At 37.0% G+C, this 14,930-nt stretch overlaps 1 protein-coding gene across 2 annotated transcripts in view; it reads left to right on the top strand.

The window, feature by feature from the left end:
• The first annotated feature begins 2,093 nt into the window (after positions 1-2,093).
• The window catches only part of negr1 (neuronal growth regulator 1), a 125,899-nt gene continuing 113,062 nt past the window's right edge, over positions 2,094-14,930 (top strand). Inside the window, exon 1 of one of the 2 annotated variants that reach the window (XM_059570900.1) lies at positions 2,094-2,666. In XM_059570900.1, coding sequence (XP_059426883.1) covers positions 2,497-2,666 — 170 coding nt within the window. In that variant the 5' untranslated portion in view covers positions 2,094-2,496. The remainder of the gene's footprint in view (positions 2,667-14,930) is intronic. The other variant, XM_059570901.1, reaches the window with a different exon arrangement.

Below are 14,930 nucleotides of genomic sequence, written 5' to 3'. Positions count from 1 at the left end.
TGAATATATTTTGATACAGCCAGCCCTTTCAGCAATGACCTTCTGTGGCTTACCCTCCTTGTGGAGGGTGTTGATGATTGTCTTGTGGACAACTGTCAAGTCCGTAATCTTTCCCATAATTGTGGTTGCCCAAGAGGTACCCAGTATATATACTCAAAATTAATCAAACTAATCAAGCTCAAAATGGAATATTCTAATTTTTTGAGATACTGAATTTTTTATTTCCCTAAGTAGTAACCATCAGAATTAAAAAATAAATAAATAAATATTTCAGTTTATGTGCAATGAATCTAGAATATAAGAAAGTTAGCTTTTTTTAAATGAAATTACAAAAAATAAAGACCTTTTCCATTTCATTCAAATTTTTTGAGATGCACCTGTATTTTTCATTAAAGGGGTCATATGATGTTGCTAAAAAGAACATTATTTTGTTTATGCAGTTTAAGGTTCAAAAAACATTATTTTCCACATAATGTACATTATTGTTGCTCCTCTATGTCCCGCCTTTCAGAAACATTAAAATATTTTCCAAAGCTTATCATTCTGAAAAGCGAGGTGTTCGCTGATTGACCAGCCATCCAGTGCGTTGTGATTGGCTGAATGCCTCAAGCATGTGACGGAAATGTTATGCCCCTCACCATACTGTGGTGTCATGTGTCATGTGTCCTGGCACGACAAGACAAAAACATTTGTTGCATCCAGTGGGGACATAAATACATTTGTGGCATTATGCAAATCTTTCCACATCATGACGTAGACATGTGGGGGCGTGTTAGTACGAGCCGTTTTAGGAGGGTGTGGTTGACTCTTAACTTTTGTAAAGAATATCTCTTTGTATTTGAGATTTTAGTCTTTGCAACTTTACAGGTCTTCTTTATGCACCAAGAGCTTGTAACACTCCAAAGAGAAAGGAAAACTTGAAATTGCATCATATGACCCCTTTAACATGATGGCTTGTTGGACAACAACAGTAATGAAGGAATTAGGGTCTTTTTGTGAAGGGTCAATTGTAAATTTCAGCACACTCATTCAGAACACTGAAACCAAAACTTTTAATTTTCCGTAGTTATCAATTATAGAAAAACTCATGGCAATTTGTGAGTGTTTTACCTATTTTATGATTTGGGTGAATTGGTGCATTATTTTTTAATTTGTCTTCTTTTCATTCACCATGGATGGTTACAGTAGGTTTGAATCTTGTTTTTTTTTTTCTCTTTCTTAAAACAATACATTTTTGTACAAATCACATCATACAAATTAATATGAAATCACCACCTGGAAATAGTTAAGATTTTCTTTAAGATAAATGTTGTTTGTGGGTACTAAGTATGAGTTGATGAAGTAGACAATTTTGAGAGAGGCAATGATTTCTCACAAAACCGAAATAGCTTTTTTGTTGGAGGACTTCAGTATTAATACTAAATCTAAAGTTGAAGTTGTTGTTGCAAGGTCAGTTGATTGTTTGGACTATTTTGGCAGAACATTTGAAATACATGCAAAGTTTTAAAGTAATTAAAAATCAGATCAATATTTCATGTCCACAACACTGTACAGTATGGATTTATTTGATGAGTCGCACATTAAGCCTTATATGTGACTCTGGACCACAAAACCAGATAAGTCAAGCATGTATATTTGTAACAATAGTCAACAATACATTGTATGGGTCAAAATAACATCGTACAATACAATGTAATCGGCCAAATGTGGTTCTATCCTAACACACCATAAATCAAACGACAGCTTATTTAGGCTATACAACTTTCAGATGATGTATAAACCATAAAAAAAGTTTTTGTGGTTTTTGTGGTCCAGGGCCACAAATGTTTAATTTTAAGGACATTTTTGTCTACTTTGATCTGATAAACAACACAAAAAACACTTGGTTTGAGGGAAATCTTTCAAGCTACCGAGTCTAAAAATGGACGAGAACATCCAGCATGCAGTAACTTCTTGGAACAAACAGCAGCCTACTGCAAGGCTGCATGGGCCACCGATGACACAAACAAGACCTGACCTGTGTCATTCTACATCTTGCCCTTTTCATTGACTCGTTTTGGAGACGTCTAACGCAATAGGCTAAAACAAAAAAAAGTGCGTTTTTGCAGAAGGACGTCTCGAGGTTGCAGGGCGCTAAACCCCGGCTGGTCAAAACTCACTCATTTAAATATCATTGCCGTATCAAGAATAACCACCCGCTTAACTGCTCCATCACGAGCTACAGGGAACAGGTTGCCTGGGAAACGGCCGCATGGCAACAGGATCAGAGCCGGTGGGTTGTCTGCTGCTAGCTCTGCTCCCGTTTCCCATTTCCTCACTAGATGGTGTGCAAGCCACTGGAGAGTCGACTTCCTTCCGCGGTCAGGTTCCGATCAAAACAAATCTGGGAAACTACACGGAACGCCTTTTCTCGGGGTTTTCGCGGAGGATTATTGTATTGTCATCCAGATATTTTTCTTTTTGATAACGGCGCGGATCGTGCTCCATTCGGCGGTGATGGACATAATGATTGCAGTGCAGGATGCGTGCGTCTCCGGTCAGTGGCTCACCGCTATAATTCTTAGTCTTTGCTGCTTTTTACCATCGTGTTTGCCCGCTGGACAAACTGTGGACTATGCGTCCAGCGAGAGTGTGGTCAGCAGACAGGGAGACACCGCGCTGCTCAGGTAGGAGACTCAAGAAGTGTCTGTAGAAGTGTTCAAACTAAACTTAGCTGCATGGCACCTGCCTCGGTCTCTCTGCTCTGCTCTCAGTTTTGTAAACAACGCTCGGCAGATCCGCTCCATCACTTTTATTTGGGTCATAATCTCTACTGATTCCCATATAGACCAGAACGGTCTGGGACCGTGATGATTTTTTTTTTCCTCCCGAGATATTTTGAGTTTGGGAGGTGAACTGGCTCACTGGGTCCAGATTGTCTCTATGAGGGGTTGCATAAGGAGCTGGGGAAGAAAGGGTAGACTTTTGTAAACCCCGCCAGGCGGAACACTTTGCACAGTTACAATGAAGCCATTCATGATTCCCACCGTCCGAAAGAGCCCCACGAATGTTTGCGTCCTGGAAAAAAAATTACAGAAAAGTTGGCACACGATTATATGCGGGTCTAAAAGGGGGATTTGAGTCACGTCCAGAGTAGTTTATGATAAACAGGTTAACGTCTGTACAGAATTCCAACCGATCCGCGTTTATTGAAAGCTTTTTTTTTCATGGGTGTGTCTGACGGCAACTGATGCAAGTGTCAGTTTCACAAGTCCATTCTTGTAGGCTAGTGTGCTGCTGGATGTTGTACTTTAATTTAAATAAAATGTATTTTGTTTGTTTGTTTGTATTTTTTCATGACAGTGATTTCAGTCTTGGGGAGCCTATGTATTTTTCTTATTAGCCTAAGAATTGTTCCAGACGTCGTTTATATTGTTTTCCGTGAAATCTAACTTTTGGAATAATTTGAAACATTATATAACATTTATACATACGTTAGAATACATGTTTGACTCCTTGGAAATTTAGCTTGTCCCCTTTCTAATACACACAGGACCATTATGTTGGCAAGTTCGACTCATTTCATGGAGTCGGTTCTTTCGAACAGTTCGTTTCAATGAACCTGTTTAAAACCACATTTAGCAATTTTACGTAAGTGCGTCATCACGTAGTCCGAATCACACTGGCGTTGCTCGAAAACGTTTTAAAAAGTAATATGTGAGTACAAGTTGCTCTTTATTGTAGTTTTCTGATTTTGTTATTCACGTAGGCTAGTGTCAGGATGCCGGTGCAGTATGCTGTAGCCATAATAATCAAGTTATGTAGAACCTAAAACCTAAATAATGTTTGTATTTTATTCATTTAAATTAGGCTCTATCTCTCGGCATGTTTTAAAATAAAATATTGTTTATGAAAAAAAACTGTCAGCTGACTCAGCGGGTGTCAGTTTGTTACAAATCGGACATGACAGAGACGGTTCTCTGTTTAAAGAGTCGGTGACTCGAGAAATGCTCAGACTGATTCAGTCCGATTCGTAAACTAATCTCACAGGGCCGGTTTATTGAATCAGTCAACTGATTCTTTGAAAAGATTTGACTCAAAAAAAAAAAATTCATGAATCAGGTATCACTAGCCAACAGTTTTCTGTTTTATAAAGTCTTTATTTTGTGTTATCCCTAATCTACTCTGTGTGTAAAATAGGCTATATTTTTCTTGAGTAAGGTTTTCTTGTTATCTGTTTGTATTGGTTGTCCCAAGCTCAGCTGCTGCTACTTGATTCTCACCCTCCGTTATGATTTCACTGACGACTTTGAGTAGAGCTTTTGTGGGAAAATGATGGACCATCACCCTTTGTTCACCCCTTGTTTCCACAAAATTGTTTGCTTGGCTTAAGTCACAGTCAATTTCTACCATTGGTTATGTTTAGCAGGCTATTCAAACGTCAGTTTTGCACCTTGCTGTTTTTTTTTCCCAGAAAGCCTTGATTGTTATCTTATTATTTTTTTTTCTTATACTCACTTTGACTAAAATACACCCTAGAATGTTTCTTGTATTGTTGTTACATTTTCAGAAGTGAAGGCACTTATGCCAAGTAATTTCAATGCGACAACATTATTGTATCTCAGAATTGGGTAAAAAATTGTAAAGGGAGGCTATTGTGTACTGTGAATAGGGCTGTCATGACTGTCCCAGATGACCAGAGAATGTCAGTCGGTGGTCTGTGAATGCTTAGTGCCTGTGCTTTAAACGTTCCTCACCAGCGTCAGTGTTACATGGAGACGTGGGTGGGATCCTGCTCCTTTTCTCCTCAGGCCACACCTCTTACTGTCAGTGCTGATTAATCGGAAAGGATGTTACTGTGAGATATTCTCCTCTGTTTATCTCTTCTGTTGTATTATTAATTTGAACACCAACACTTTAACTATAGTGCTGTGCTCTGTGAAATATTTTATGGATGTGTTCAAATTATTGATGTTTTGCTGATCCAGTTATTACAGAGGGACTGTATATCAGTTGTGTCAGTGTAAAAGCAAAATCCAAGAGAAGCTGAATGTATATATATTCCATCAATATATCTATACCAATATATATTTGTGGAATCTTGCTGTTTTCAACACAACATGATCACAAATTTAATCATGTATACTGTAGGTTCTGAAGAGAATATTTAGGATTTAAAATGTTAATGACTTCTTAGAGTGTATCTAATCTGTCTTTATCCATGGTATTGTTGGTCTCTTGAGCTGAAGAGCATACATTATGACAAATACTGTGATCTCGCATAAATGGTTCTTGACTTTGTGCCAATAAGCCCACGTTTAAATATTTGCAATCTGACTGCAATATATCAACATACTTTATACTACAGATATGATGCCAGTTGTATATCTTAACATTATAATGTTCACATTATCATGTTTTTCTTCAATTTTGTTCAAGAATAACTCACAGTGAGAGATTATCAGCTTCAATATTTAGTATGCCACGGAGGAGTCTAAATTGAGTGTATTCCACACTGCTCTTGTAAATACAGAGAGAGCCCTGGATATTAAAGATGACACGGAAAGCTGTATAAAGCCAGGCAGGAATTTAACATTATCTGATATTCACCAGCCATGAATACCAGAAGGCAAAATGTTAATCTTTCTTAAAGCCACTTCAGAAATGTACAGATACTCTAAAAGAATGTGGTTTAGTTGCTAACCTGTTATACATACACAGTGCCAGCTGGGTACTGATTATATGTAGTCTGGATAACATTAATATCAGATTACAGAAAAATACTTGTAGTTAAATTTTAAAATACGTTTTTATTAATAACATGATATTATTCACACAGTGGCAGTAAGTATTTGTAGTTTAGTGATTATACCTATTTATTTGTTTTTATCTTTTATAAATTATAAGCTTTTCATCAACTTATGAACCCCAGTTTGGGAAACCATGATGATAATGTTGGCTTATGTTTAATGCACTTCATGTTGTGGATGATAAAGAATATAATATCTATGCTCTTTCTCTTTTCAAGATCTTTTCTGAGGGAGTACAACTGTATCATTGCAATATTGTAATGGAATATTCCTAAAGATGCCCCCTTTCCCAATTGTGGGAGAGGTCACGAGTCTCAGGATAAAATATGCAGAAAAAAATAATCATTGCCACCAGATAATGGTTATCTTCAAAGCAATTATACCTGAAGCACTTCTAAAAAAACAGTAGTGCCTTTCAAGTAGATTTAACCTCCCTTCTCCTCAACCTGTCACTGATTTTCATGGCTTTTGATGAAGCAGGCTCACTAGATACCAGATAAGCTTCTTTGTCCCTCAGGTGCTAGACACCCACTCTACTCTCAAACTGGAGAGCACACGGGCCTGTGCCGTTCACCTTAACAGTAATCCTATCATGAGTCCTCACCATATTTCGGTGTTAATATTGAAGTCTCATTTGTAATTGGCGCAGCACTATAAGATATTGAGTTTTATTTGAGTACAATAAAGTCCTAACTGAGAACATTAGAAACATTTGAACCAGTTGATAATATTTGTCTTAAATAGAGTTCAGTACTCTCTGTGCAGCATCAAAAGGAAACTGCTTCTCAGTTCATTTGTGCAGTGCATTGCCATGGCTGCAGGTTTTTAAATGGAGTCATGTAAGCAAGCCTTAAATTAGTCCCTGTCATTTGCATAATGAATCAATGTGTGTGGATTGCACATAGCTGTAAATGTTAAGTAGAGCCAAGTAATTGGAGGGACTGCATTGGTAATTATTTGTGAACGGAATACAAAGCAGTGAAGCAGATCAATAGCATTTAGGCTTTCTTTCCCCCTCTGAGAGCTTAATGTGACATATCTCTATGTTGGCCGACAAAGAAATCAAAAATTGCTTGATGTAAAGCAATGTTGATTGCAGTTTCCCTTGTTGAATGGAAAAAAGTAATATTCTGGATGATTGGGCTCTTTTATGAGGATTGTTTATTCAACACAGATTCCTATTTCAGGTACCAAATTGTGTAATGATATGTTCATTTAGATTTTTTTTCTTCTGCTATTGCGACCATACAGTTCTCAGATATAACAACTAACCTGTTACTCCAGTGTCATTTTCCAAGAATTAATTGTGTTTACTTGGATTTGCTTTTATTCAAAGCTACCTCCATCTTATTTAATTTTGTTTAATTTCTTCAACCTGATTTTCCTGCAGCTAAACGAATAACTATATAGTTTTTAGCACCACGCTTTACCAACTGATCCTAAAAAGCTCCTTAGTTCCTGTAGAGTTCAAATGTCTTAGAAAGATTAAAGGGTCATGCATTCAAATAGTTTAAATATCTGATTTGTGTGCTGCTAGGCTTCTGCTAAAACATTTATCAAGGCTTCACACTGAGCCTGGGAGTTTTCAGATTTTTGAATGGCCATTGACCACATTTGGGTTACATAACAGACCTAGATTTCCGGCTGGATGGCAGTTGCAGTTTTACTTAGTGTCTGTGAAAAACACAAGGCAGCATCATGTTGACAACACTAGATCTTTGAGAAACTATTTTTAAAACTGAACAGAGAATGTACAGTATATGTACACAATATACAGCATAAGCTGTGGTACTTCCATAGTTTACATCAATCTTTTTTTTTTAAGGTTAGGGTTATAATTTTACAAACTAGACTGAGGTAGAAATAAGTAGTTTTAATAGTAGTTTTAACTGAGTTCTTATTTAACATGGAAATTTAATAAACAAATAAAGTATGACTTTATGGATTAAACTGATATTATCCAGTTCTATGCAAAGCATGCTGGGAATTAGAAATCACAGCCCAGTTTTCAAAAATATCAAGACAATTTCATTTACTGTGACCTATTTTTTTTTTAAATAAATAAAGCACCAGAGAATTTTACACACTATATTAAGTTGATGTAATGTTCCACATTATAATGTCAACACAACTAAGCAAGTTTTTAAAATGTAAAAAATGTTTTAACTTGCAAGCTGTGGTGTAATAGGTCCCCTGGATTATTATTATTTTTTTTATAGAGTGGATCTTCTCAGATGAAAACCTAATTAGCACGTGATTCAGACTAATCAAACAAGCAAAGTAGCTCATGTGATGCCCCATTTATGGCCGCAATGTGATTTTTTTCCTTCGGGACTCATTATGTAAAAAAACATCTATTTCCCCATTTCAGGCAAAGTTTTACCTAACTAGACTTTAAATGAACTATCACCCGCAAGCTTGATCAAAACATTAAAATTGAAAACTGATGAGAAATAAACTCGTCTGCAAAGTTGGGCGCCTGGCTGGTTTATTCAACAGCCTCTGCCGTATGAGTGACACCTTACCAGCACGTTCATAAATTGAACCAATTCTGGGCAGTTATCAGTGACTAATTTAGTGAACCACAGTTTCAGAGAAGGAATTTGCAAGGTTGTCCAATTAGCGGTGAAAAGTGTTGGGTTGTGAGTGCATGTCAGCAGGGAAGAGAGGGCCAGTGGAGGCTTGTCATCAATCTTTCTCAACAGCTTTGCCTCTGCATTCTTGGCAGACTGGAGGACCTGCTCAGACTGGGAATGCCACACCATCATCACAGATTGTCAGCTGCGAAGATGCCTGCCATTTCTTCCAAACATTTTTTCATGCTCCGCATATCTCACTTTGTTTTCACGTTGCTTAATAGGTCTCATAATGTTGCATTTTCCATTTGTCAGAACCAGAGAGGTTTGGCGTTATGACACAATATTAGCCGATAGGAAGTGAGCTTATTTGAGAAATGAAAGCAGTTGCCACTTGAGAGACGGCAGCGCCTGGTTTCCTTCAAGAACAAGAGACTTTTAATTGCAGCTGTCAAAACCCAACCAACAAATACAATGGCATTTAATTTGTACCAGCTCACTACTTTTAACTTTTAGATCACCCAACTTTTCTTCTCTGCTGCTTTAAAGATGTATGGTAGTTCTAAAAACAGCTTGGGGCTCTTTAAAAGGCCATTGATGAAACTGGTAAAAGCAGAGTACTCACACTGCAATTATTTAAGTGCTGTTCTGAGCTGAGAATATGTTTTAGTCAAAAGAACAAACCCACAACGCTTGCCATTGTTCACACATTGTGGATAGTGCAAAAGGATTGTATTATTGTGGCATTTGGATAGCCCTCGTGCGCTACATGAATTTATCAGATAATAGGATAGTTCACCCCAAAAAAAAAATTCTGTTGTCGTTTACGCATCCTCATGTCGTTCCAAACTGTAATACCTTCTTTCATATTCTGTGGAACTCAAAAGAAGGGCAATGGTTCATTTGTTTTTGTCCATACAATGGATGTCAGTGGGGCCCAAACAACATTTGACCCCATTTATTTGCATTATTTGCATTACTCTTTTTGTGTGTTATGTAGAAGACAAATTGAGTCATACAGTTTTGGCTCATTATGAGGGCGAGTAAATATTGGCTGATTTTTATTTTTGGGTGAACTGTCCCTTGTTATGTAAACGCCTACCAAGGTGTTTGAACTAGTGTTAGATAGCAGAGGCTATCTAGTGCATGTCCATAGGGTGTGTTGCCATGGTTACCTCGGCCGGGTGTCATTTTCTGTATCGGGAACACAAGCGCTATGAAGAAACTAGTGAGAGTCTCTAATATACATCATGTTGCTCACTGTTTTTTAAAGACGTCTTAGCATGGATGCATTTTTAACGGATCTTCCATTGATTCAGCCTCCCTTCTCTGCAGCATTTCAATTTTCCCCTATTGCAGCATCACAGCACCTATCATAGACCCTTTAAAGAAAATGGTCCCCCCTGTTGACTCTCATCTAGTATTGAAATGCTCTGCAATTGTTTCTCTATTTGACTGTCAGCATGGTGGAATATTTTCAACTCTTCTCTGGCACTATGCTGTTACAGCGTAGCCGGGTTGTTGTTGAAATGCTTTTGTATGTGAACGCATTAATGTTTCAATCACACTGATTACATTTTAGTGTTGCTAATCCCTTTGCTCTGTAGCTGTATCTGATTAAAGCGTTCTCACATGCACTAGTTACTCCATGAATGTACGTGTGTTTTCAAATCTTAGTTATGAATCAAAGGCCTTTGTGGGACGGACGTTAAGCTGGGCATAATCTCTGCCAAGTGGTCTCACAGAAAGCTTACCCAAGGAGGTTCAGTCCCTGCCAAAAACACAAAGAATGTGAGGGAAGAATGCTCATTAGATTTCCTTATTCATCCATTCAAATTAAGGGGTCTAAAATGTCACGCCTTCATGTTACACATCTTCTTCTTGCTATAAACGGCAACCTGGTACATATCTTCTGTTTGTAGTTTGTTATGTCATGATCCATCAGCGAGGCTGATTTTTTCTGACAGTTAGCACCATCAACACTGGCACGAAAACCACAAAGAACAAGTTTCCCTCACTCTTTTGAAGTGCTGAGATGATATCACCCAGCGCAAAGAAAACATCAGCTGAATGATCGAGATTTTCTATAGCCTAGTTCTTCCACTACATTAAGTGGCAAAGGGTTTGCTGGCTTGCAAGAAATATGTCACTTAAGGAAGGCAGTGAGCAGAATTAGGTCATGCAAAATATGGCAGGGTCCCAGCGGGCCCGCACACATATCATTTATCCAGTATTTGTTGCAGGAATTAGAATTAAAGTTGTGAGACACTTGCCCGTCTCTGTTGATTTATTCACATACCGTTCGTCTCAACAGGGTTTGAGTTTTAGTACAGTGCTGAAAGCTTCTTGTTCACATATGCTGTTTGTCATGTTCAATGCAATTCAGTGATATTTGTATGCCGTCATAATTCAAATCATTCCAAAGCAGCTTTACAAAGAATTCAATTCAAATCATCCTGGATAGAACCACTTGTGTATAATTATTGTAATGATGGCTTTTATAATAGCTTTTTGGGGTATAATTATAAGGCCTAATAGAGTGGCCTCACTGTATTTAGCTGCATATATGGAACAAACTGATGCATCGCCTCCACTTTCACAGTGTGACACTCTTCCAGTTTTAACCCAGTATCAGAGAGATTGTCACAAAAGATTACAGAGAAGCTGCACCTTCTAAAAGCTGAAAGTACTGCCTAGTTGAACGCACCTGATGATAGACTCGAGCAACAAGGAAATGGCAAAAAAAATAGCTAAGGACAGATTTCATGCACCTCAGTAACTAGAATATGTATATATTGTATACGTTATACACTGAAAAATAAATTATACTACGTTTTTTGAGGTAAGTGGTGTAACAGTTTGTGGCTGGAGAGAAGCACACGCAGGAGTTATCCAATACAAAGTATTTAATTCCAATTTAGGAGAATAACCAGAAGAAAGGATACCACAAACATCTAGGCTCAAACTAATACAGGACAAAGGAACTCAGGAGAACACAGGGCTTAAATGGACTGAGAAAAACAAGATAATTAATAAACACAGGTGGAACTGAATTAACTAATCAAGCAACACAGGAAAACAAGCGCTGAGCCTGCGTCCGAAAGGTCTAAAATGCTGCCTTCGGGGGCATTGTTTCAAAGCAGGTAGGCAGGTAGGCAGGTAGGCATCAAGGCATGTCCAAATCCAAATTCTGCTTTACTTCCTGTCCCTGGATGTATTTTGAAGGCAGCATAGATGTATCCTTCGCTGCCTTTGATATCCCTTAATCCTGTGCATTCCATTCCAGGACTGGGGCTAAAAAATAAAGATAGTTGCATTTGGTGGTCAGATTGTGTGTAAATGTATATTTGTGACTAACTTTTTGCACTTGTGATGTTTTTTCTAGTAAGAAATCAATATTATAGTAATTAAATATTTGTTTAGTTATCACCAAAACTCATTCTATTTTGTTGTAGATCATTAAACCGTTATTGTCTCAGAAGCATGTCTGAAATAACTTTCATGAGATGCCTTTGTGCAAAAACGCTGTCTGCAAACAAAGTCATTGTCTCATAAGGCAGGAAGTCAGCTGCCTAGGCTTTCGGACGCAGCCAAGGTCAAGGGAGGTAGAAAAGAAACACAGGGAAATCTAAATCAAAACAGAAATAGACTGATTGCAACCACTTACCTAAAAAAAAAAATCTTTTATTTACTTAATAGCGCAGATGTCAGTCATACTTTTTGTCTATTATTTAATTATTATTATTTTATGTCTATTATTAATGTATTATATTTTTTAATCCTTTGAGTATAACCTATTATTATATATTTGCTTTGAAATGGATTTAACCGAATAAATCACTTTTATATGGGGGAAAAAAAAATTGTGCAAGGTGAGTAAATAATGTTTGTCTTTAGGCTATTAAATTGTTAGATTTTATACACCACTGATTTATTGTCTAATAATTAGTTTAGTACTGACATATTTTAGCTGCGTTTTTTTTGTCCTATGACCTCTTCAGTAGAACATTCTGACAGAGCATTTGACGGGAAAGAAGCTCATTAATGAAGGTGTGGAATGAGCTGTAGAATATTTGATTAAAGTGAAATATGCAATAAGGTTAAAAATAACTGTGTCCATGCCATTCATGGCAAACAGTATCTGCCGATACGATCACTGATACCAGTTAAAGTCTCCTTTTTTTTCAAGTAGAATTATTTATACTGATGACCCAGTCAAGGATTTTAGACATTTATTCAGGGCCTGAATTTCATTTTTGATAGGAGATTTTTTTTTAATTTGAGGTCTGGAGGAGGGCATTTTTTAGAAATTCTTTTAAATATATATTTATTTCACCTAAATGATTGATCATGCACTGTATTTTTGTTTTGACAATTGTACAATTGTTGCATAACAGCTTGCACACAGCACAAGCCTGATTTTGTTGCTGTGAGATGGCCTTTTTCCCCAGGTTCACACATACTCTGTTTGCAGTGCGTACTGTATGCAGTCCATGTGTGGTACAGAAGCAGCACGGACTGTTCTTTCACACAAGAGTCTGCTCCTGATCCATGGCTGTTTACTACAAACACAACATATATCCATTACTTTGATTTCAAATCCAAACTTTGTTACTTTAAATGCTTTTTCAGCATTGTGATTATTTTTACACAGTACAGTAATACAGTAATTCATAAACATAATATTTCATAGACAGAAATATAAACACATTATTCAATGCTTTTTACTTTTGCATTTACTTCTAGATTTATATATTAAGTTGCTTAAGCAATTGGCAAAACATTTAAACTACTTTTCACATTCTAAATTAAAACTTACCATTGACAGAAACAATCAGCTCTACTGCTTTTTCTATTGTATTTAAATCTTTATTACAAGAAATCCTGTGGTTCATAAAGAACTGTTTTCCTACCTCCACGAGTGCCATCTATTATTGCCTTGTCTAAAAGTGCTCTTTTCCTTTAAACCTAGTCAAAAAGCCATATCCTGTGTTGAAACTCAGTAGACTTGCCAGACCGCATCTTTGTGCAGTGTGAATGCTTTAAACCGTTAACATGAGCATGGCAAAAATATGCACCGCATAAGCACTGCAAACCGAGTAATCTAACCCTAGAAATAGTTGTCTGCATTTTGAGCACACGGTGTCCAGGAGAGCATTCGAGGGTTGAATGGTTTAAACACTGGCAAGAATTAAAAAGAAATGCTATTTATAAACTTTAGTGATGATGCGACACTGCCTTGATTGTGCAAGGGACAATTTCCATGTCAACTGTTCAGCATGCAGCTCGCTAATAGTGCAGACGCGACGTGATTTGAAGCCATTCGTGTATTTTGAGAGAGAAAGAGTTTGTGTTTGAGAAATTTTGCCTCACAGAAAGTTTTTGAATTACTTTATAAGTTATGTAATAAAGAAATATGAATTGCACTTCACCTTCAGCATTATAATTATTTTACCCATGCCGAACAATGATTGAGATAGTGCCACTGCATGTCATGCCAAACCTCTCATAGCAAGCGCGTCATCAGCTTGAGATCGGTTTTTAGAGATCTGCCTTCATAGAGACCGCCGATCAAACACCCCAAAGCGATTATCGGCCGTTAGTGATCGGTAGCTGATCAATCAGAGCATCCCAATTCACATTAGACAAGCCTGGCGAGTAAACAGAAATATTTACTATGTAAAGACAATTCTATTGCCAATTTGTGGGTAGGGGATTGCTTTAAAGAATATTTATCAGTGATTGTTTCGAGTTTCAACCGATCAGATTTATGCTGCCAAATAAATTTCAAATGTTTTAGGAACTAAAACAGTAAAAATCTGGAGATGAACGGTATGTTTGTAATGCAAGTCAACACAAGGAAGAATTATGATTATTTTATATGCACCCGTAGGCAATAATTATTGCTAAAACATTACAAATTCCACAAAGGGACATTTTTTTCTAAATGATTATGCTTACAAATCATTGAATTTCAGTTGAAAATGTACAGCATAATAATGACCTGCATAATTTTATATTGGCAACAAATGTAGCACAAATATACAGTACTCCACCCTAATTATTAGAAAGACTAGGATCTCACCATGGAATTAACAATAATTGGAATAATGCATTTGTCTGGCATAAAACCAAACTCAGCCAATATGCCTTCAGGCAAATAGCAGCAATCATGGTTTATTGAATCATTAAATGGTGACATACAATTGATGAAAAATAATTTTGGCAAATTTTAGATTTAATGAAAATATGGCTCCCCACCATGATGCTCTGCTTCCTGACTTACTGTACATATAAAATAAATAAAACAAAGAATAAACAATTAGCATCAAGTCAGAGTTAAGTCATATTCAGAACAGTCACGCTGACAGAAAAGTATAGTTATTATCTTACAAACGCTTCTTAGGTGAGTGGAATCGGAATATGATGGAAATCCAAATGGAAACTTTAAATTTGTCCTTTGAGAGGTAACACTGTAATAACCATAACTATTAGCTGTCTGATGGTTTGGACTGGAGCACAGATGGCTAGGGGAGGCTGAGATCCCTAGTGGATTATTTGATGT

Source organism: Carassius carassius, chromosome 17 (genome assembly GCF_963082965.1).
Source record: "Carassius carassius chromosome 17, fCarCar2.1, whole genome shotgun sequence".
NCBI lineage: Eukaryota > Metazoa > Chordata > Actinopteri > Cypriniformes > Cyprinidae > Carassius > Carassius carassius.
Note: the sequence above shows the minus strand (reverse complement) of the source record. Positions and strands in the feature narration are given on the sequence as shown.